This window comes from Acartia tonsa, chromosome 11 (genome assembly GCF_053477335.1).
Source record: "Acartia tonsa isolate MP-2025a chromosome 11, ASM5347733v1, whole genome shotgun sequence".
In the NCBI taxonomy this organism is placed as follows: Eukaryota; Metazoa; Arthropoda; class Copepoda; order Calanoida; family Acartiidae; genus Acartia; species Acartia tonsa.
In genome coordinates, this window is record NC_137270.1 from 828,371 (window position 1) to 853,639 (window position 25,269).

Below are 25,269 nucleotides of genomic sequence, written 5' to 3' on the forward strand. Positions count from 1 at the left end.
AACATCTAAATTAAATAAAACATGTAATTGTAAAATAAATAATAATCTATATAAAACAAGTAGCACATAAGCTCTTAATCATAGAATTAATAAAAATAGACAAGAATTTTGAAGAACAAGTAAACATAACTGACAGACAAACAAATATACAGAGTTGTGGGCAGTGAAGGTTTAGCTGGACAGATTGAGTTATAAAGTAACTGTGCTCCTCTCCTACTTTTGGTGTCAGACTTTTACTTTTACTGACATAGTGATGGTCAAAGTAAATTACAAATTAAATAGTCAGAACAACAGGCAATTTAATTTTGATACTCTCATCCAAAAAAAAATTGAAAATCGAACCAAAAACACCAAAAATATGGAGAAATATGTGGAAAATATAAAGTAGCTGAAAATCTGCCTAAAAGCAGTCTTACCACCATGAGGTTAAATACTTAATCATGCTCCATGTTGATAGGAATGCTGACAAAAAGTTTCAGCCGTCTAACATTTACAGGATCCAAAATAATTATGTTTCCCCAAAACATTATAAAAATAGCTAAAAACCTGCCTTAAAGCAGTCCGACCGACATGGATGTTTTATACTTAATTATGCTCCATATTGAGGGAAACATTTACAAGAAATTTAAGACGAAGCGCAATCTGTCCTACTATTGATTTCTGTGACGTCATAAAAATAAAGAAGATTAGAGGAGAAGTGGGAAAGAAAACTATATGGATAATTCCTCATTTTTATTACTTCACAGGAATTAAAAGTAGAACAGATTGGGCTTCATTGAATAGACTTTCAATTATAGAGTAGACTTTGACAACAGATTTTTGAAATATCATATCTTTGTCCTTATGTGTTTAAATTGAAATATGCAGAAGATCTTAAAACCTGCACATTGCAGAGATATTGTTAATAGAGATAGGGATGAAATTTTGTTCATGTATTTCTCGTATTCATTCGAATCCGGTGGATAGGAACCGGTTCTCATCCATACGAAAAAACTATGTCTAGCATCGTATTATATCCAGCTTTCTACGAATATAAAAATGTACAATCATAAGATTAAAACCAGTTTTTTTAGCCGGTGCCTTCAGCACCACGGGGCTAAAATAACTAGTTTTAATCTCATAATTGTACATTCTATATCCGCGGAAAGCCGTTTATAATACGATACGAGAAATAACTATTCTAGGCCCCTAAAGTAACTTTTTAGGTTAGCAGAAGAATGAATTTTGAAAAAGGGTATTTTGAGTAACAGGTCTAATAGTCATACACAAACAATAAAAATGAATGGAATAAAAATTAAGGACAGATCAAGTACAATTAGATAATGTATGTTTAGAATATGATATACTAGAGGTGGCGTTCTAAAATTATTCCGCTATTAGCTAGATTGAATATTAATCTTTTTCTTCCATTGTCCTATCCCTGTTTAAAGTATTTAAGTATTTCCTCTTTCTTTAAAATATTTTAAGATCCTAACATTTTTTATTTCAAATTATCGTCCTGAAAGGGTTAAAATGTTTGGTTAAATGTTAAATTTTAGTTCAATATCTGACCACATTACGCACGTATTGCTAGTATCAAATAATTTTAAAACTAAGTTTTCTTTTATTTACTATATTATAAACTTAAATTTTCTGTTTTATGAATATAAATTTAATACTTCAATATAATTCAAATAGCAACATGAAATAAAAAAAAGAATTTATTCTTCAAGCAGTAAAATAATGGGTCATTTCGTTCTGGTCAATGGGAGTTTATTATGGATTATTTGAGCACTATGAGTTTTAAACATTTATTCCTTGGAAAACTTGAGCTCATTTATAGACATTTATTTCCTATATAGATCTGACATGGATCTTGAAGCAATAAAGCAGGCTGTTTTGTAAATGTTAAAAATTGGAAGAATTTATTAAATAAAAGTTATCGCAAATATACTTAGTGAATAATTACCTTGCAATATCACTAACCCTAATTTAACTACATAATTGTTTGCTTTCTCTCAATATGCCTAGGTATCATAGAAACTTATATTTAAAAATGTATTGAAATTAAGGGCTACACTAGGCACTCTAAGGGAAAGAGCGTGTTCTGTAAAATCTAACTAAAACAAATCTTACTTGAATTCAAAAATCGATGCAGGATATTGCAGGATAAGCTGCCTCCAACATACAACATCAAACAAACCTAAATTTAGTAAAACATGCAATTTATAATTTGTTTTCTTCTTTTTTAAGTTCTTCTTCCTTTTTAGTTGCAAAGCTACTCTATAATTCTTATGTCCGTCCGTCTGTCTGTCTGTTTGTCCGTCTTGATGTGTTAGATCGATTCCTAGATTTTCAAGTTTTTGAGAATTTCTCATCTCATTCTCATGTTTAAATCATTACATACTGAATTCAAAAATGTAAAATACTTTACAATGACTTTAAACAAACTGTCCACATTAATCTTAAATTTACCTTAGTTGACCAAAAAAATAGTTGTTTTCTAAGCAGAAAATTTGCCTTATGTATTATTGCAGTTCAAATACACATAAAATCCTTATTTTTTCATAATAAAGAGATAATTATTTCGGATTTATTTCTAAAAACTTATGTACATTACTAAACAATTGTTTGATAGTATATATTGCAAAATATAAAAAGAGATTTTTTGTCACCCTCTTAAATACAGTGAACTAGTATACTTACCAAGCTTAGTGTTTTCATGATCACAGACGCAAAAGAACTAAACTTGAATCGTACTACTTTCTCTCTTGTTGAATCTTAGACTTTTTATTTTTTGGTAATTCACTGAGATTTCAACCTATTTTTAAAAGCGAAGCTTTTCTATAATTAGGGTCGGTCCGTACGTAACATATAGCTTTTTTCGTTAATTTAAGAATGTTAGAATTGTCCTATTGGTTATTGATTTTAAACTTTGCATGATGATTCATGTATTAGTTAGGTATGATTTAGATAGCGTAGCAAAACTATTATCGTTACCAGAATGTCTATACGTCCATTTTAAGTATGAAGATTTTTAACTTTTTTTTACAACAATTTATTATGTGATATAATAATTCGATTGATTTGATTTTGGAGTACTGATTCCTATTACAATAAGGTACACTAATAAAAGCGAAGCAATTCTATTCTCAAATCCTAAAAATGCTAATATGTCCTTAAACAGTATTCTTTATTTAAGAAGTTTTGCAACAAATTTACGCATAATTTTGTTAAAACTTATATATTTATATTTTATTAATTCAGTTTTGACACTCTACAAGAGTTAATGTTCGTATGTCATACCGTTCCAGAGCATCGCTTTTATGGATGTTGTCTTCCTTGTTTTGGCTGTGTAAGTTTACATTAAAGAATGTTGAGTGGGGCGTTTGTGTGTGTGTGTGTGTGTGTGTATGTGTGTGTGTGTGTTGTGTGTGTGTGTGTGTGAGTTGTGTTTGGAAGTGTTTATTCACAGAAAGGGCTCGGACATTGGACTATAAATTTGTATGTTGAAAAAGTTGTCGAAAATAGCAATTTATAATTACACAACTTTTAACTAAACAAGGATGACAACATCCATAAAAGCGAAGCACTGAAACGGTAGGACAAACGGACATTAACACTTGCATAGTGTCTAAACTGAATTATCAGAATATAAAAGTATAAGAGTCGAAGCAAACTTGTAAGTAAAATTGTTGAAAAACTTCTTGATACAGGATAATGTTTATTGAGTTTATGGACATACTTACATTTTTAGGATTTGATTATAGAGTTGCTTCGCTTAAAATATTGTTCTTTGTTGTCCCAGGAATCAATATATCAAAAATCAGATCAAACGGATAATTAGATCACATAAAAATTTGCTGTTAAAAAATTAGAAAAAATCAACATGTTTAAAATGGACGTACGGACATTCTGGTAATGATTATAGAGTTGCTACGCTTTCTAAATCGTACCTAACTACTACAGGAATCATCATGCAAAGTTTGAAATCGATAGGACAATTCTAACATGCCTAAATTAACGAATAAAAGCTATCTAAAAGGACGGACGTACGGACGGACGTACGGACGGACGGACCGACCCTAATTATAGAAAAGCTTCGCTTTTAAAAAATAAACATATATTTTATAGAAATAATATTTATTAAATAAATTATAAATAAAACTATTATATTACAATGACAATAGTATAAAAGAGGAAAACGGATACATGAAGTAAATTACTTTCTCGTATTTATTCGAATCCGGTTGATAGGAACCGGTTCTCATCCATACGAAAAAACTATGTCTAGCATCGTATCATATCCAGTTTTCTACGAATATAAATATGTACAATTATAAGATTAAACCAATTTTTTTAGTCGCTGCCTTCTGCACTATTCCAGAATGGTTTTTTAACTGATTAATATCCGCTGGATTAGAACCGGTTCTCAGATTAACATAGTATTGCAGACAATTTTTCACGAATACTAAAAAAAAATCATAAAATCAATACTAGATTTGTCAGCCCTATAATTTTTCCTTTCAATATCCGCGGAAAGCTGCCTATAATACGATGCTAAAAATAACTTTTAACAAATTTAAATCAAAGTAATGATGTGTATTAAATCTAAGTAGAGTGATGAGAAATATAATCAAAAAGGAAAAATAAAAAAATATTGCAAAACATGGTCTAAAACGTTGAGTAGTTAACTTCTGTTGGCTGTTGCTGAATGTTCAAACTGAAACATATAAAAATGTAAAATTAGATTTAATGATTTTAATTTAATCGTTGCTTTAAGGCTACTCTATAATTCAATATGCCTGTCCATCCGTCCGTAACCTCTTTGGGAAATGTGATTTCTCGGCAGCTATTCAAGATTGACAGCTGATTTTATTTGTGTAAAGTTTCCTTATTCAATAAACATCAAATATTTTCTTTATTCAGTCATTCTAAAATTTTAAAAATCATGAAAATAACTTAATGTGTAAGGTTTCGTGATTTAAAAAAAAATATTTTATGATAAAATTGTTAATAAATTCCTTATTTTTTTTCAGTTATTTAAAAGTCTCTGCTTATATATAAGTTAAAAAATATTTCTTTTTACCTTAGAACGCATACGTCTGCTCAAACGTGCTTCCAATCTTCGGGGTACCAGTGTAGATGGGGTGGTAGTTGTAGATTAGGTAGTCAGACACTCTAAAAATAAACTTCTTTTTAAAAAACTAAACATAATTTTTGCCTTTTGATGTCCGCGGAAAGCTGTCTATAATACAATGCGATAAATAACTATTTATAAATCTTTATCTAAAGTTTGTAAAACAGTAAAATAGTTTGGCTAATTCTTTTTAACTTTGAAACAAATTTTACTCTTAAAAATCAGAGAGAAAGGGAACAATGGGCTGTTTATTACACTAGTCCCCAAAGTTTTATAATGTTTTTTTTTAATCGTTGGCTTAACAACTTTGAAGACTATAGTGGTTGTGATTGTGATTAGATCGCTCACTCAGTTGAGTGTTTAAACGTTTCAACAACTAATTTTAATCTAAAGAAGGTGTAGATTTGAGAATCATTTTATCGGCTATTGTCTTATCCCTTAGATCCCTGCTTAAAAATGTATCTTTGCATTTGATATTTATAATTTTTTTTAGACAAATAGATAGCTTTCTACGAATATAAAAATGTTTAATCATAAGATTAAAACCAGTTTTTTAGCCCCGAGGTTCCATTAGCACCTCGGGGCTAAAAAACTGGTTTTAATCTTATAATTGTACATTCTATATCCGCGGAAAGCCGTTTATAATACGATAAAAGAAATAACTATTATGTAATTTTATTTATTAAGCAATATTTTATCAAAACAAAATGGTCAAAAAATATTCAATAAAAAGTTCAAATTAATATCTTGCATCATGATTAAAAGATATTTTATTACTCCTATGCCTAACCCCTGCCCTCACTCTACAGAGCCTTTACGTGTAGAACAATCCAATTTATTTCTTATTTCAATTTATTTTATTTTAAATGCGTGGAATTCTTTGCTTAATTAGAAACTTTGAGAAACAACCACATTTCAAGAACAAGGATTTAAAAAAGATTACCCATGATCGAATCTGTGTTGGCTAAATCTAGCTTGATTCACCATAAAATCTGCCATATAACCAGAAACCTTCACAGCAGCCCTAAACAAATTATAAATTAACTAGCGGCTGTGACCCTAGCATCTTGGGGATGTATAATAAAGAATCTGTGTTGGCTAAATCTAGCTTGATTCACCATAAAGTCTGCCATGTATCCTGAAACCTTCACAGCAGCCCTAAACAAATTGAAGATTATCCAGCGACTGGGCCCCTGGCATTATATTAAAGAATCTGTGTTGGCTAAATCTAGCTTGATTCGCCATAAAGTCTGCCATGTAACCTGAAACCTTCACAGCTGCCCTAAACAAATTATAGATTAACTAGCAGCTGTGACCCTAGCATCTTGGGGATGTATATTAAAGAATCTGTGTTGGCTAAATCTAGCTTGATTCACCATAAAGTCTACCATGTAACCTGAAACCTTCACAGCAGACCTAAACAAATTAAAGATTTTCTAGCGACTGGGCCCCTAGCATTATATTAAAGAATCTGTGTTAGCTAAATCTAGCTTGATTCACCATAAAGTCTGCCATGTAACCTGAAACCTTCACAGCAGCCCTAAGCAAATTAAAGATTATCCAGAGGCTATGCATTAGCATCTTGGAGATGTATATTAAAGAATCTGTGTTGGCTAAATCTAGCTTGATTCACCATAAAGTCTGCCATATAACCTGAAACCTTACATCAGCCCTAAACAAATTATAGATTAACCAGCAGCTATGACCCTAGCATCTTGGGGATGTATATTAAAATTCGTAAAGCATTACACAGCGTCTAAAAAATCAGAAATGTATAGTCATAAAATCTATTTTTTTTTAGGGGTTTCCTTTCCCACTTCTCCCCTCATCCCTCATTTTATGACGTCACACGGTTGATCTTTTGAGACACTTTGTAAAGCTTTTTAGGATTTTATTATCGGAATGATTATTACAAAACATGAAACACTCTTCGTAAAAAAAATATAAAAAAAACAAATATAGAGTATTTATGCTTTCTTCATCTATTTCAGGAATCATCATAGAAAATTTGAATTATACACAACAATTCTTATATGTCTAAATTAATGATAAGTGTTATTCTACCCTTTTAAACAACATCTAACAATTAAAAAAAGCATAAGTACCCTAGTATTTAGCATTATGGTCCTTGTAATGTAAAGTACCCAAACTTACTTGGAATGAGATATTTTTAGTTCCTTGATACCCAAACTTACATAGAATAAGGTTCCCAAATTTATTTGGAATGAGGTACCCAAATTTTTTTTAAATGAGTTACCCAAAATTACTTGGAATAAAGTACCCAAATTTATTTGGAAAGAGGTACCCAAACTTACTTGGAATGAGGTATTTTTGGTTCCTTGTTGCTCCATTCGTACGGGTTCTTTTCTGGATGAAACTGTACTCCATAGAACGGATAATTCTTGGCCTAGAAAAAAGGCCATTGTTAGTAGCGTAGCTACTCTATATATCACTTTGTCTATCCGACAGTCAGTCAGTTTGTAACTCAATGGTAAAAATGTGGCTATTTATAATAGACGACTGCTAATTTGTATCCCTTTCCAATGAGCATCTAGTTGATTATTTACTTAGTCCGTCAGTCTGTCAGTTATGCTATAAAAGTTGACTATATACAGGGTGTTTTTTTTTAATAAGTTAAAAGTATTGCTTAATTTAACCCACTTGCCATTGACAGAAATTAATAATCTATATCTTAATTTCTTCATTAATGTGGGGCATTTTGTATGAGAAAAAAATATTTGGCGATTTTCAACAAATTCTGCCTTAAAAACCAGTTTTTTCCAAAGTGCCTATTTTTGGAAGATTTTTGGATCATGACTAATTTAAAGAGTGTGCAAAAATGTGTACATTTTTATAAATCAAATAACGCGGCTTGTGTTAATAGTAGAAAAATGTTACGCATACCGTTAGAATTGTCGTAAACTCTAGTTTTTGGAAATATATGTAACACATAGAGGCTATTTGTAGTATAGAAGCTACATTGGAAAATGTGAGAAATGTTGAAAATTTTAAGTAAGTTAGAACATTTTACCACGTAGCTCCTACACTATAGGTAGCACAGGAATAATTCTTAAACACCTAAAAACTAGAGTTTATGACGATTCTAACGATATGCATAACATTTTTCTTCTATTAACACAAGCCGCACTATTTGATTTTTAAAAATGTACGCATTTTTGCAAACCCTTTAAATTAGCCATGATCCAAAAATCTTCCAAAATAGGTACTTTGGAAAAACCGGTTTTTAAGGCAGAATTTGTTGAAAATCGCCAAATATTTTTTTTTCATACAAAATGCCCCACATCAATGAAGAAATTAAGATATAGATTAATAATTTCTGTCAATGGCAAGTGGGTTAAATTAGGCAATACTTTTAACTTATTAAAAAAAACACCCTGTATTTTGCTTATGAAAGGTTTCAAGATTTTATGCTATTTGATAATTACATATTTTCCTTTTTTTTATGGCCACTGAAAACCTCAATCAATATTAGTTTCAATTGACTAAAGATGATATATTTCGAAGAATTTAAGAGTTGCTTCGACATTCGACTGTGAATAAGATTGGTACCCAAAGTTTTATTACAATGTTATCTAATTCTTTGGCTCAAAAACTTAGGGTACTTTTATAGAATTTTTTTTCCCAAACTTTTCAACCAATAATTTTTATTTACAAAAGGGGTAACATGTTTATCATCATTGGATATGCACATCAATTAATCGTCCATTGTCTTATCCCTGTATAAAATAAATGTACTCTATTTATATGTAACTATTCTTGTATAAGAAGTGTTAATTAAGTTTCTGTTTTTTTTGGTTGAGGTTGACTCGGGAAGGGAGGGGACAATGGGCTGTTTATTACACTAGTACCCAAAGTTTTATAATAACGTTTTCTTATTCGTTGGCTTAACAACTTTGGGAACTTTAGTAAATTTAGGTTGGTTCAAACGTTTGAATCACTAATTTTACGGGGAATTTTGTGTATTATCATTGGGGATGTACATCAATTTAACGGCCATTGTATTATCCCTTTAGATCCCTGGGTTGACTGAAGAAAAGTAATTATAACATGTCATACTAAAAAATGTAAATGATGACATGTTTTAAAAGTTCAACTTCTCTATGTGTATATCAACCCGCGAGGTAGTGGGTTCGAATCACTGATTAAACTGCTTCAGAACTAACAGTTTTAAATCTTATCTACTGCTGCTGCTATGTCAGATGCGCGTCACTAATTATAAGAGATGGGGAAATGCCTTGACCTATAACAACTTCGTACCAAGTATATATTTTGTGAATCAAAGGGTTGGTTGTCCGTAATTGTTGGGATGTCAATGCCTTAGGATCAATTAAAAGGTCTGGCTATAAGTTTTTATAAGGTTTTAATTAGGTCTCATTTTTTCATAACATTCTATTAGATAAAATCTAAGCTGTAAGTAATCCTTACTTAAAAGTAACATGCTTTTAGTGTATATAGGAAAGGATCTCGCTAAAGGCTAAACCAATATGGTTCTCCCTAACAATGTAGCTCATTATAGGTCCTGGGAAAGGTTTTAACTATTCTTCCCCCCCAAAAAAAGAATAGGGAGGCGGGATTTTACTTTTTTTTATGAAACTAAAATAAATAAGGTTAATTTTGAATTTAACTCCAACCTCAACTACTCCTAGGAGCCTCTAGTAGCGTAGCCGCTAGTAAGTAATAAGGAAACCCGAACGAAAAAAATATAAATATAATAAATATCAAGTGTTTTGTTAATGTCAAATCAATACAAATAATGAAATATTTAGACTTCTTCTGTACTTCATTTTTTTAGTTTTATCTTTTTATTAATAAAATAAATAAATTTACTGTAATATACTCTTTAGTAGATTCTAGACTAAATCAATATATAAATAATTCAATTCAAATATGTATCTACGACCATTTTCGGTGAATATGAAAGTACGTAAAAAGTTTCTGAAAAGTAACAAGAAGTAGAAATAGGTAAATATATTCAACTAATGACGTCCAAGGGGTGAAATGGGTGTCACCTTACCCCCCCCCCCCCCCTCCACAAAAAAAGAAAGCAAAAACACATCAAAAATATTCCTTTGATGACATGCCCTTTATCTGGAAGTACTAACTATGCGTGATAATGAGTTGTGCCTATTCATAGGCCAATGCATACCCCTAGTCTTACAATATATGAACGCGACTAGCATAGCAGTAGTACCATTATTAGAATGACTCGAACCCAACACCTCCCGAACATATTATCAACTACGCTAATGCTATGTTTTTTATATGTTTACACAGGGATAAGATAATGGCTGATACACAAAAATTCTGGTTTCTGTAGATATAAATTAGTGGTTTCTACGTTTGGACACTCAACTTAATGAAACAACAAATCAAATTTATTCCCCAAAGTTGATGGGTCAACGAAGAGGAAAACATTATTATAAAACTTTGGGAACCAGAGCTGAAAAAAACAGCCCGAGCCCGAGCTGAAATGTAATAAACAGCCCGATGTCTCCCCCCTCTCTGATATTTACCTCAATAGTAGAAATATACTCTAGATCATAATAGTCTCGGTTCACTGACAGCGCATTCCAGAATTTGTTCAAACCAAACCTAAAAAAAGAACATCTATAAAAGTGAAGCTCTTAAATCAGACGATTGAATTAACGAACAACGATTAAGTTTGAAATCAATAGGGCAATTTCAACATGTCTAAATCAACGTTAAGAGCTAACATTCACGGATGGGCGGACGGACCGACTTCAGTATAGAAAAGCCTCGCTTAAAAAAAACAAGGATGACAACATCCATAAAAGAATCTTTTTTTTTATCAAAGTAGAACGATGTCTGTCTGTTTGTTTGTCTGTGTGTCTGTTTGTTTGTAGCGAAGGATCTCGCTAACCGCTGAACCGATCGGGTTCTCCTTTACAGGGTAGCTTCTCATAGGTCTCGGGAAGGTTTATAACTATTTTCTTGGAGGTGGGACACCCCTAACCCCCCCAAAAAAATAAAGAATTTTTTTTTATATTTATTTTTTAAAATCTAAATTACAAAAAATTGGTTTGATCAAACCTCTTGGGGCAAAGCCCCTAGATGCTAGGGGCGAAGCCGCTAGTATATAATATAAAACTTACTTTGTAAAGTTAGTTGGAGTGAGGCAAAAGTGGTGGAAATTTATGGTAACTCTTTTCTAAAAAAACAATACGATAACAATACATATTTTTTGTATAGCTGTAGACAATTGTCCGTTGATATATAATTAAAAATTATTTAGTGTTAGGCAAAAGTGGTGGAAATTTATGGTAACTCTTTTCTAAAAACAATATGGTATTAATATATTATTATATAACTGTTGACAATTGTATGCAAATATGTAAACAAAAAGAAATAAGTTTGATTTCGATGTATTAAAAATCAGTTTTTTTTTTTAGTTTTTCATTGAATTTTGATTGATTTGTTCCAATTTCAAGGACAATTGTATTTATTGTCATTAAGGAAGTATAGCAATTTATCGTCCATTGTCTTAACATCCCTAATATTAAAAATTTACCTTTGTTAAATCTCTCAAAACCCATCTAGGTGCCTAAACAGGAATATAACATTTGAAATAACATATTTTACTTGCGGCAACTCTTTTAGAGACTTCTAGGGGCACTTGAGTGAAAACCCTACCAGAAACGTTGTAAGCAAATCCTACGATATGCATACGACGTTTCTGGCAGGGAAAAGGGAGAGGGCGCTTGAATTTTCCTCACCTAACCTACTGTGAAAGAATAATAGAATAAAAAAATAACCCTTCCCCCCCCCTCGTATTTTCAATACATTTAACCAAATAATAAGAGGGGGGGGGGGGTGTAATATTCTCAACATGGTACATTAAGGGAAAGCAACCTGCGAAAGTAAATTTAAAACCACACCTGACCATAAATTCTACTTTGTCTCCAGTTTGGTCTCAAATTTAAGGGCAGGGCTTGGTCTTCGGAATAACAACTAAACAAATAAAAAAAATATTTTTAAGATTTCAAGTAAAGAACAAGTAGAGAAGAATTACACAAAAATTTTAAAGCAAAGCTTTTTCTAAATTATGATAGATCTATACTTTTACATTTATTGTATAACCGAATCGCTGGAAAGTTTCATGTGTGACGTCATAAAAATATGTCTAAAAAGGGGGGGAAGAAGAGAGGAGAAGTGGGAAAGAAAAGCCCTAAAGAAAAGAGAATTTGAAGTATTTTTTTGACGTCACACATGAAACTTTCCAGCGCTTCGTAAAAACTATTGTGTGACTTACTCTGTGAGCCTAGACTGGTCATCAGCTACAGACATGACGGAGAGGAGCTCGAACCCGTTACATGAGCCCATGTTCAAATTTGGGACTTTTATTGAATTTTGATTGATTGCGTTAATTGATTGAGTGTCCAAACGTTTCAACTAGTAATTGCAATGTACAGAAGGGGTAATTTGTGTATTATCATTGGTGATGTACATCTATTTATCGGCCATTATCTTATCCCTTTAGATCCCTAGATACTTACTCAGTGAGCCTAGACTGGTCATCAGCTACAGACATGACGGAGAGGAGCTCGAAACCGTTACATGTGCCCCAGATTGGAAAATAATCTCCGGCATCGTTGGCCTGAAAGAAGTATCATACAGAGAGTGAGGGGACAATGAGCTGTTAATTATATTAGTCCCCAACCCAAAGTTATATAATAACGTTTCCTTAATCGTTGGCTTAACAACTTTAGGACCTTTTAACGGCTAATTTAATTTCAAGAGCTTGTCTTTTTAATGTTTATTTTAGGTTGGAGCTTTTACTTATAAAAAATACAACTATTAAAAGTTATCTTGATAAAAATAAAAGAGGAACTATTTTTCAGTCAGGCCTTTTAACCATTAAATATCCAATGGATCAGTACTGGTTCTTTGCCGTTCTAAAAACTTCTGTATAGCATCGTATTACAAACAGTTTTTCCCCAATATCAAAATCAAAGTCATAAAATTAATACCTATTTTGTTATCCCGGGACTTTATACTTGGTTTTGATATTTTATCATTTCAATATCTGAGGAAAGCTGTCTTTAATGTGCTACAATAAATAACTATTTTACCTGTTTTGCCCAATCATAAAACAACATGCCTACTTCAGCGTATCCTCCAGTACCTAAATATAAAATTATTAAATATCTATTTTGTTTTTTTTTAAGTAGCGAAGCTACTTTATAATTGGGGTCTATCTTTGTTAATTTGAACATATTATGGTCAAATCGATTTCAAACAAAATTAGGGGAGGCCAAGTTAAAAAAAAGGACAGAGCTAAATTATACATAGGCTAGCTTCGCTCCAAGTAAAAATGATTTCTTTGTAAAATTTGCCTGGTGTTAAAATTATGTTTATCTAATTGATGCCTAATGTATATTTTAGGATTCTCCCCCCAAAATACATAAGGGGAGGAATCCACCATGTATCCTGCTGAACCTACCCTAACCACTGTAGTTATAGATGTAAAACCTTTGCAACTTCCCTACCCCCCCCCCCCCCACCCCCCAAATGGTTCTAGATCTATTTTTAGCCATTGTAACCTAACTTAAATTAGGTGTAAATATCATTGATCAGTATTGTAACCACTTTAGTTCATAAAACATGTGCAAATTTTATCCCACTGTTATTTGGGGCTAGGAGTGAATTAAGTTTGTTCGCCTAACGTGTACTGCAACTGACGCCCGTTCCTTAATATAAGGTCAATTGTACCTGTCAAAGGAGCTGAGCCACCTGGCAAAAGCAATCCATTAATACTTTGGAACAACTACACAAAAAATATATATACATTTTTATCCTCACAATAAAGTAAAAGGACTTTTGTCTGTATGTGCGTGTCTGTCTGTGTGTACCAAAGGGTATTTTTTTCTCTTAGGTCCTGGGAAGGTTTATAACTATGTCTGCTAAGAACTGAATATATGAATAAGAGCTCCATAATTTTCATTAGGACCATAATCAAGCCAACAGATAATGAAGATGATTGAGTCCTTCCACAGATTATGACATCATACAATAGAATAGCCAATGAGAGGCCAGTATACACTGACCATTAGGAAAATTTATGCTGGCCTCTCATTGGTTATTTTATTGTATGACGTCTTAATCTGTGGAGGGACTTTAATTATCTTCATAGATTATAAGTAGAAGAAAAGAAAAAAAATACTTTTAAAATTTTGGAACTTTCATAAAATTAGGTTACATTACCTTCCAGTAATAGTCTTGAGATTTGCCAATAATAATTGGAACCACTCTTGCACCTCCAGACTCTATCCATCTAAAGGGATATATTATATCATATACTAGCGGCTATGCTATATTTTTTGCTATTTCTCTTAGTAGGGTGATGGTACCATCCCCAAAAATAGCTATAAACCTTCCAAGGACCTATAAGAAGCTACTCTGTAGAGGAACCATATCGGTTCAGTAGTTAGTAAGATCCTTTGGTACAAGCATACACACAGACAAACAAACAAACATCCTGTTACTTTAACCCTTACAGCTCGGGCCCCAATTCCCACCTTAATAGATCGGGGGGGGGGGGGGGGGGGGGCTCCAAGAGCCCCCCCCTCTATCTCGGCTCCTGTTACAGATAAAGACGTAAAATTTTTTTCTGGTGGTTCATGTGTATTTTTAGAGAAAATTACTTTTTCTAGTCATAGCAGCCAGGCCGCTCCTTAGCCGCTTTTTAGCGGCCAGCCGCTAAATTTTAAAACAGCTGTAGAGCGGCCAATTTTGCAGCTAGGATGACCAAATTTTAGGACGAACTTTTATTTTTCATAACAAAAAATTTACTTTTTCTGATCATCGCCAAAAAACGGCAAATAACGGAAACCGCCATTTTCGGCGGTTACGGCGGTAAAACGGCGGTTGGCGGCGCCGATTAATATTTTTATCTGTTTGATGTTGCTCAAGGATTTACCAAAAAAATTTATAGGACTCTAGCTGTAATAGAAGCCACGATATTCATGATATATGTCTGTAGTAAAAGCCGGACAAAAATCGGTCATAAAGTCGGTCAGGGAGCGGTCAAACGGTCATAACACATTTTTTCTCAGAAGGTAATTGATATCTAAGTATTCACCAAAAAAATTTTAGGTTTCTCCTTATACACAAAAGTCATAATGTAGAAATTAAGATTTTTTTAGAATTTTTTTCTAATTTTGGTGCTACCCAACCGACTTTGACCGGACACCACGACCGACACAGACCAGATATACTAATAAAATCAACTCTTGCCGACGTATAATTACTAAACTTAAAAAGTCATGAAGTCACAGCACTCCATCTTACCTACAAAAAAAAATGAGATTGAAAAAACTAGAGGGGGGGGGGGCTCTTGGAGCCCCCCCCCCCCCGATCTGTAAGGGTTAATATAAGGATATTATATTTTTTATAATTTATTTTAAAATTGCCTGAACAAAAAATTCTGTTTAAGAACATAATTACATCTGAGGACTTAATTATAGAGATGCTTCACTTATAACATTGTACTTTATTTTCATAAAATAAAATTTAAAAGAAAACAGATGAATAGGGTAATCATATCATATAATTTTTTAAAAATCAGAATGTATCAGATAGTTCATACTATCAGGTAATGATTATAGAGCTGTCGTTAAGGATGTATGGAAAACCCTAATTATAGAAAAGCTTTGTCTTAAAACAAAAACAATAATATTTATTATAAAAATACTCCAAATGAATAACCAATGAGACAGCAATAAAATTATATTGTATTGCAAACTCCTGTAATAAAAGTTTATACAGTAATTTATACTTTCTTGTATTAAATACAATAAAAATCTTACTTGACATAGCTGGCAGCAATGTAGCTTGTATAATTATGATTCTTTGGTAGGATTCTTTCTATACTATATTGTATATCATGATGAACAGACTGACGGCCAAAGTGAATTACAAGCTAGATACTTACTTGACATAGCTGGCAGCAATGTAGCTTGTATAATTATGATTCTTTGGTAGGATTCTTTCTATACTATATTGTATAGCATGACTAACAGACTGACGGCAAAAGTAAATTACAAGCTGGATACTTACTTGACATAACTGGCAGCAATGTAGCTTGTATAATTATGATTCTTTGGTAGGATTCTTTCTATACTATATTGTATAGCATGACTAACTGACTGACGGCCAAAGTAAATTACTAGCTGAATACTTACTTGACATAACTGGCAGCAATGTAGCTTGTATAATTGTGATTCTTTGGTAGGATTCTCTCTATACTCTCATCTATTTCTTGACTAGTGAGGTAAAATTTTTATGTGCAAATTCATTTTCAAAAAACAAGGATGACAACATCCATAAAAGCGAAGCAGTGAAACGGTAGGACAAACGGACATTAACAATTGTATAGAGTCAGAACTGAATAATCATAATATAAATGTATAAGAGTCAAAGCAAAATTGCAAGTAAATTTGTTGAAAAACTGCTTGATTTAGGATAATGTTTATGGACATACTTACATTTTTAGGACTTGATTATAGAGTTGCTTCGCTTATTACATTATACTTTGTTGTCCTAGGAATCAATATACCAAAAATCAGATCAATCGGATGATTAGATCACTTAAATATTTGTTGTTAAAAAAGTAAAAAAATCAACATGTTTAAAATGGACGTACGGACATTTTGGTGATGATTATAGAGTTGCTACGCTTTCTAAATCGTACCTAACTATTAAAGGAATCACCATACAAAATTTGAAATCGATAGGACAATTCTAACATGCCTAAATTAACGAAAAAAGCTATCCGTTACGGACGTACGGACGTACGGACGTACGGACGTACGGACGGACGGACGGACGGACGTACGGACGGACCGACCCTAATTATAGAAAAGCTTCGCTTTTAAAAATGAGATAGTTTTTCATAGCTTACAGGAATAATGGATGTAGAACATTTATAACATTGATAACATTTTTATTAGTCAGTTCGTTCATCCAGTAGGAGTGTACGAGAGGGAATTATATTAGCCAGTTGTGTGTTTCTTTTTATTAGAGAACATGAAAATATAATTAGAGAAATAGGCCAATGAAAGAAACTGGCTATTAAACTTTTGGAATGGTTTGGAATTTAAATTAAAAAGAGGTGGGGGGGGGGGGGGGCGGTGTAAGATAAATGTTTAATAGTAATCATTTAATTATGTAGGTTTTTTTGTGATATAAAATTTAATTTTTAAAATTTGTATTACTCGACTGAAAAAAAAAATTATAGAGTATCTTTACATTTTCTTTTGTTTGTTTTAAATTAAAATACAGAAAGGATTTTGAATTTTAAGTGAAATTTAATTTAAAATCCCAAATTTTGTGCACATAAAAACTTCTTTCCTGAGAACTCCTAAAATTATAAAAATTTAATTAGAGTTGTACATTCAGGGAACTAGAGGGATAAGACAATGGCCGATAAATTGTTGTACATCCCCAGTGTTAATAATCAAAATTACACCTTCTGTATATCACAATTAGTGATTGAAACGTTTGGACACTAAACTTAATGAACCAACCAACCAAAATTAATCAAAATCATCAAAGTTATTAAGACACCAACTATGGAAATGTTATTATTATCTTTGGGGACTACTGTAATGAACAGTCCAATGTCCCCTCCCTCCCTGTGTAGATTTGTACTGGATTTTGTTTTGTTGGTTGTCCAGATATATTTTCTACAAATGTATGTACACTGTACTTTTTTAAACAACTAGCGGCTTTACCAAAAGAGGCCTCTAGTGGCAATTAAGTTTTATAAGAAAAAGTAAAAAAAAGAATGGAGGGGGATCTTTTTTTTTGGTGGTGGTAACCTCTGCCAATATATCTATAAACCTTCCCAGGACCTATGAGAAGCTACAGTGTAAAAGAGAACCGTATGGGTTCAGCAGTTAGCGAGATCCTTTGCTACAAACATAAAAAAAACATCGTACTACTTTAAATTATGGGATGACGCCACTTTAACACAAGAATAATGATAACCACACAACCCTTTTCTTATTTTTTTATTATTGAAATTAATTTTTCGTTTAGATAAAGGTAGGTTAGGTTGTAATGTTTTTTTTTAAATTACTTAATAAATAAAGTTTTTGGTTTATGATTGACAATGTCAAAATAAATTCTTATACAATTTTAAGGACAATTTACATTGGAAACTTGTAGGGTTTAAAGTATTTTCCACGATTTAAAACTTCAGAAAACACAAATTTTGAATATATTGAAAATATATCTAGGAGAACTAATTCACATGTTCATGCATGCTAATTCAATTTTTCTTAATTTAAAATTTGTTACATAAATTTTAGTGGTGAAACTACTCTATAATAAAAATTATTTGGGATTAAATAATAAAACAAGACTTAATTTTAACCCTTACAGATCGGGGGGGGGGGGGGGGCTCAGAGAGCCCCTCCCTCAATAGTTTTTTTTAATCTCATTTTTTTGTAGGTAAGATGGAGAGCTGTGACTTCATGACTTTTTAAGTTTAGTAATTATACGTCAGTAATAGTTGATTTTATTAGGATATCTGGTTTGTGTCGGTCGTGGTGTCCGGTCAAAGTCGGTTGGGTAGCACCAAAATTAGAAAAAATTCTAAATAAATCTTAATTTCTACATTATGACTTTTGTGTATAATGTAGAAACCTAATTTTTTTTTGTGAATACTTAGATATTGATGACCTTCTGAGAAAAGTGGTGTTATGAACGTTTGACCGCTCCCTAACCGACTTTATGACCGATTTTTGTCCGGCTTTTACTACAGACATATATCATGAATATCGTGACTTCTATTACAGCTAGATACCTAAATTTTTTTTTGGTAAATCCTTGAGCAACAATAAACAGATAAAAATATTAATTGGTGTCGCCAACTGCCGTTTTACCGCCGTATTTCCGGTATTTACCGTTTTTCGGCGATGATCAGAAAAAGTAATTTTTTTTGTTAGGAAAAATAAAAGTTCGTCCTAAAATTTGGTCATCCTAACTGCAAAATTGGCCGTTTTAAAATTTAGCGGCTGCCCCCCCCCCCCCCCCCCCCCCCGATCTAATAAGGTGGGAATTGGGGCCCGATCTGTAAGGGTTAAAATTATCTAATCATACAGTATCTAAACTCACTTGTCAGTCCGTCTGTCTATAAGTACATATCTGATGTAAATGTTGTCTTTATTGTTTTTATCGTAGTAATTTGTGTTTGTATTTAAACAGTTAGGGTGGGGACATTGGGCTGTTTATTACACTAGTCCCCAAAGTTTTATAATAACATTTTCTTTTTTGTTGGTTATAATCTGATTATAATCTAACAAAGAATAATTTTTGTTTTTCATCATTGGGGATGTACATCAATTTATCGGTCATGAGTTATCCCTGGTATTGGAATATCCAATAAAATGATATTTTCATAATATTTTGAAACTTTCCTTTGCAGGTTTTAGGCTATATAACGAGTACATGATTTTAGAAGTAGCTACTAGTTTATAATGTAAATTATACATGTATGTAGTATAAAGTTTGATATTTGGAGTTTTAAAAGGAAAAAGAAATAAAGAGAAAATAAATTTTCATTTGAAAGTATATATATATTTCTTATAAGTGAAACTTCTCTACAATTCAATTTGTTTGTCTGTCAGTTCGTCTGTCACGCTATGGGGTGTATTTACTCGGCTGTTATTTAAGGTAGACGGATTAGTTTCTAGAAATGATTCAAATCCAGTTAGCAACGAACTTTATATGTTTTTTATGTCTGTCGGTCAATCCATCTGTTTTGCTCTTAGAACAACTAATTTTCTCAGTTATTATGATAGATAGCTGGCTGAATTTCAATGATTAGCTACTCAATAACTCTACATTTGTCTGTCAATTTGAGTAAATTGTACTTTATAAGCTTCGCGTTTTTGGATATTATCACCCTTTTTTTCTAGTCTCTTATCATTTGCAAACAGAAAATATAGAGCAAGGAATAACAGGGAGGAAGGGGACATTAGGCTGTTTATTAGACTAGTCCCCAAAGTTTTTAAATAGTTATTTCTCGCATCGTATTATAAACAGCTTTCCGCGGATATAGAATGTACAATTATAAGATTGAAACCAGTTTTATTAGCCCTAAGGTGCCGAAGGCACGGGTTAAAAAAACTGGTTTTAATTTTATGATGTTATATTTTTATATTCCTAGAAAGCTAAATATAATATGATGCGAGACATAGTTTTTTCGTATGGATGAGAACCGGTTCCTATCCACCGGATTCGAATGAATACGAGAAAAACTTTTTCTTATTTTTTGCCTTTGGGGAATGTTTTTGAGTTTTTATTGGTAGGTTTATTAAATTGAGTGTCGACTAATTGTAATCTACAGAAGGGATAATTTTGAGTGTCATCATTGAGTATGTACAATTTATTGGTCATTGTCTTATCCCTTTAGATCCCTAAAAAATATTATATTTCAGTATGGCTTTCGAAACCGATTAATATCCGCTGGTTTAAAAATGGTTTTGAACCATACTAAAAATTACCTATCATATCTTATTAAAAACAATTTTCACCATTAATAAAATATAACTCATTTTTGTTGGATCGGGACTATAGCCCTCTTGGGGCCAACAAAACTGGAATTAATAACATAAATATTAGGTTTTAAATTACCTATGATTGGTCTGTTATTCTCAAGATCAAAGTCTCCAGAAGCATCTAGGTCTGCAGCTGTACCATAGTTATTATTAAAACTAGTCTCATAAGTAGGATCATAAGTATCATACATATCAATTACATCATTGGTCAGTAGGCCATCTCTGGAACAATAGAATCATGGATATTTTATCATCTTTATGAATATAATAAATATTTGGGGACTAGCGTAATAAACAGCCCAATGTCCCCTCCCTCCCTAGATTTTTTTTTATTACACTAGTCCCCAAAGTTTTATAAAACGTTTTCTTATTCGTTGGCATAAAAACTTGGGGTCTTTGATGAATTTTGATTGGTTTGTTCTTTAAGTTGAGTGTCCTAACGTGTCGACCACTAATTGTAATCTACCTACATAGTTAAGGATGTACATCAATGTAATGGCCATTGGCTTATTCCTTGACTGCGCGGCTGCTTTGGAGCTTAATAAAAAAAGTTAGAATCCATATTTCTTTTCCTGTCGCTCTTGAGATGATTGTTGTGAAAATCATCGAAATCTACATCAGCAGCAGCTAAAGCTTGGGCTACTCCATCTAGAATGAAGCAACTTGTAGTGACAATAAAAAATACAAATAACCCATGATAGGCCAGTGTAAATTTAAATGTATACTGGCTTAACATTGGTCATTTGTATTGTATGATGTCATTTTTTTAGAGGTACTATAAGCTGCTTCATCTACAATAAAATTCAGGGCTTGGCAGCCGTGTTTGAGCCTCAGGGAAATCAACATATTACAATTTTAAAACTCAGCTGGAAGACAAAATCAAATATGGCCATGCCCTTTTTCTGAAAAGCAACCAAATTGGTTCAAATTTGAGACAGTTTTCATTTTCTATGTCTTTAATTTTAAAAAAAATTTTTAGCCTATTTATAACTTTCAATATCTTTATAATCTAACGTAAAAACTTCGAAACCAATTAATATACGCTGGATTAGAAACAGTTCTCAGCAATACTAAAAAATCATATATAGCCCTCGTTCCCTCGGGTATACCAAAACTGGTTTTAAGTAACACCCAACAAAGAACCAATTCTTTGATTGAAACACATTTGTCTGAAGTCCCAACTGTGCCTGCTTTAGGCCAAGGCATTCCTCTATTCTTTAACTAATAATGTCGCACACCCGACATAGCAGCAGTGGAACGTAATTAGTTATAAAGTGTGATAAGCTGAGATTTGAACCTTCCCCGACGATGAGCAGATGCGCTACGTGTTGAGCCATGTGATCAATAGATGAAGCTCTTTTGTTTATAAAAATTATATGATTATTTGTGATAAAAGTTGTTGCAAATATTAAAAAGACCTACCTAGAGAAATCTTGTGGTGGACTGTTAGCACGTCATTCTCGTGTAGGTAGTGCACATAACCGTTTGTCATCACAACTATAATTAAATATATATAATAATACATTTTTGGACTTTGGGTACTGGAACTATTGCAACTTTTCTTATTTTGAAAATTTTAAAGACTTTGGGGACTAGCATGTCATTCTCGTGGAGGTAGTGCACAATCACATACCCGTTTGTCATCACAACTGTTATTAAAATACAATTAGCAGATTAAATATTTGGTAAAAGTATTGGCTACGATCCAAAAGGCCTCAATTTTAATTCCAAACTTAAAAAAAGTATTTTTTTTTCGAAGGGGGGGGGGGGTATTTTTCAGAAGTCCATTTCTCTTAGGATGGTATGCCGCTCCACAAAAAAAGTTTAAAGTTTCAAGATAGATAGAAAGATAGATAGATAGACAAAAAAATAGATAGATAGACAGAATGATATAGAGATAGATAGAATACCTGCACATATTAGGAGAATAATTGTAATTATAGTTGATACAAACACAGAGATTGAGGGTCTGTGGCCTAAAAAAACACATATATTTTATTACTTGGATGTTGCACTAAATTTCTATATGCCTATAGTTGGCTAAAATAATGACACCCCCCATCCACCCCCTTTACCACACCCCCTCCCCTCCCACTGGATTGACGAACTTGCCAATAAATGAGGTTAAGGATAGCAAAATAAATTGACGATACATTTTCTCCTCTCAATACATCCACTTATATTCTATATCCATTGTTTTTTTTTTAATTCTGAACATGGATGACGACATTAATATATGAAGCTCGAAGATATAAGTAAAATTTTTAGCAGTGGCAGGCAGTCGCATTCCTTTGCTCGCCTTAAAGAAACCATATCATAACCTACATAAATATTTAATCAATAGAAAAAAAGCAATTACATATCCAAGGACATCCAAGCCTTTTATTTGGGGTGTTAAGGGGTACATCTTTTTCAAAGTTTTGTGGAGTTGTACTTTTTTCACAAATTTGGTAAAATTTAAATAAAAGAGGGGGGGGGGGGATATTAACCCCTCAAATTTTTTTTTTTATGTGTAAAGACCAACATTTTGGGTGTAAAGTTACGATAACTTTACCTTATTTGTAAAAAATCTTATACACTTCATAAACTTTTGGGTTTGGAGGTACTCTTGGGTTGGGTTCAACCCCATAGATGTCATTGTAATAATAAATGAGGGAGAGAACGCAAGAGTTAAGTTATAAAAAAATACCTCTATTAGAGTCTAAAGGAGCCATTTCAGGGATCTTTATATTCATATCTACAAGTTTTCTGAAAATAAATCTTTAGGCTTGTTGAGTTTTGTTATAGGTTACATTAATCTAGAAAAATTCGCCCCTCATAAAAGTAACATAATGTTTATGTGTATGAGTGTCTGTCTGTACCGAAGTATCTCGCTAACCGCTGAACCGATATGGTTCTCCTTTACAAAGTTTCTTTTCATAGGTCCTGGGAAGGATTAAAACTATTTGGGGGAAAGTACTTAAACCCTTCCAAGAGAAATCGTATCTAGAACAATCATGAACCCCCCCAAAATAAATTTACTTTTTCTTTTAAAAACTAAAATTGAAAATGTTGTGATTCGACTTCCCAAAAGTACATCAAGAAACCTCTAGGGGCGTAGCCGCTAGTATAAAATAGAGAGTGGGTTTTCAAACATGTTATAATTTAATCTAAGCACTATTAAGCATTATTAAATAAGACAAACAATATTTCAACTAATCAAATATCAAACATTTAATACATACAACTAGTTTTAAACAGAGATTATAAGGGATAAGACAATGAAAAATAAATACATATACATACAAAATAATGTTAATATAAATTATTGGTTGAAAAGTAAGGACAATAAAAGTTATGACCTAACCAATCAAAATTCAAGGAAAGTACCTAAAGTTTTCAAGTCAACCAATAAGATAATAAAACTTTGGGTACCAGTGTAATTAACACTAACAGTCCAATGTCTCCTCCCTCCCTGTTAAAATCTTAACACACCAGGGATCTAAATTTATGTACATCCCCAATGATGATACAGAAAAGTACTCTTTCTGTAGATTACAATTAGTGGTTGAAACGTTTGTACTCTCAACTTTATGAATCAACCTTTATCAAAATTCATTAAATGCCCCCAAAGTTGTTAGCCAATTAAAAAGAAAACAATGTATAGCATAATTTTGGAGACTAGTATAACAAACAGTCCAATGTCTCCCCTCTATCTCTGTTAACACTCACAAACACAACGATTCTAAATCTGAGATAAAACTGACTTAATCTTAGTATGCCGGCCGGTAAATTATCTTTGTAGCAAAGCTACTCTATAGAGAAACTAGTTTTGCTTTATATGCATTATAGTCGACGTTGAAATATTAACCACTAATATAATGTGACATTTATGACCACTAAATTTGCGAATCGACACTTAATTCTAGTTTAGTTGACCTTAAAAATTACAAACATATCTGTAAGTTTTTGTTAATTGTAGCTGTAATTAGGGATCTAAAGGGATAAGACAAATTGATGTATATACCCAATGATGTTACACAAATTACCCATTCATTGATTTACAAATAGTGGTTGAAATGTTTGAACACTCATATTAATGCAACGATAAATCAAAATTCCAGGGAGTAAGGGAGGGGACAATGGATCGAATATTCAATCTTTAGGAGTCTCAGACTTTGGGGACTGACTTAAAGGGAATGTGCAAGAATTTACCAGTTTCTGACTGAGTTTGGGGACTTGTGCAAGAAATGCCGTTACTCGCTATGTTAGTTTTGAATATATATAGTTTTGCAGACAGAGAGTAGTTTAAATATAAATACACGGCCCCCCTCTCATACTATATTTCACTCCCTTTATCCCCACCTCCTTTTTAAAAGTAGATGAGAAAGGGAAATGGAGAAGGGAGGTGGAGGAAATAAACAGGATAAAAAGGGGCAGGAAGGCGTGCGGGTCATATACTTGCCCATCCAGCTACATGCCTGCCTGCCCCTTTTTTCCGTGTTCACATCACTTGCCCCCAAATCTCTTTTCTCTTTCCCTGTCATCTGAAGAGATCCAGGGAGA

At 32.5% G+C, this 25,269-nt stretch overlaps 2 protein-coding genes across 2 annotated transcripts; both read right to left on the minus strand.

Moving 5' to 3' along the window:
* Positions 1–4,105: 4,105 nt before the first annotated feature.
* Positions 4,106–17,100, minus strand: LOC145332418 (gamma-glutamyl hydrolase-like). Its single transcript, XM_080177415.1, has 14 exons — positions 17,090–17,100; positions 16,342–16,422; positions 14,363–14,432; positions 13,871–13,925; positions 13,231–13,283; positions 12,655–12,755; positions 12,037–12,109; positions 11,670–11,702; positions 11,254–11,309; positions 10,654–10,732; positions 7,435–7,526; positions 6,063–6,143; positions 5,069–5,160; positions 4,106–4,702 (listed from the first exon to the last, which is right to left on the minus strand). Exons 1-13 carry the CDS (start codon positions 17,098–17,100, stop codon positions 5,070–5,072), a joined length of 876 nt encoding a protein of 291 aa, XP_080033541.1. The 3' UTR covers positions 4,106–4,702; position 5,069.
* Positions 17,101–17,466: 366 nt separating this feature from the next.
* On the minus strand, positions 17,467–23,480 carry LOC145332419 (uncharacterized). The gene is made up of 6 exons (XM_080177416.1): positions 23,414–23,480; positions 22,635–22,700; positions 22,147–22,221; positions 21,297–21,372; positions 20,801–20,946; positions 17,467–17,519 (listed from the first exon to the last, which is right to left on the minus strand). Exons 1-6 carry the CDS (start codon positions 23,457–23,459, stop codon positions 17,467–17,469), a joined length of 462 nt encoding a protein of 153 aa, XP_080033542.1. The 5' UTR covers positions 23,460–23,480.
* Positions 23,481–25,269: the final 1,789 nt, after the last annotated feature.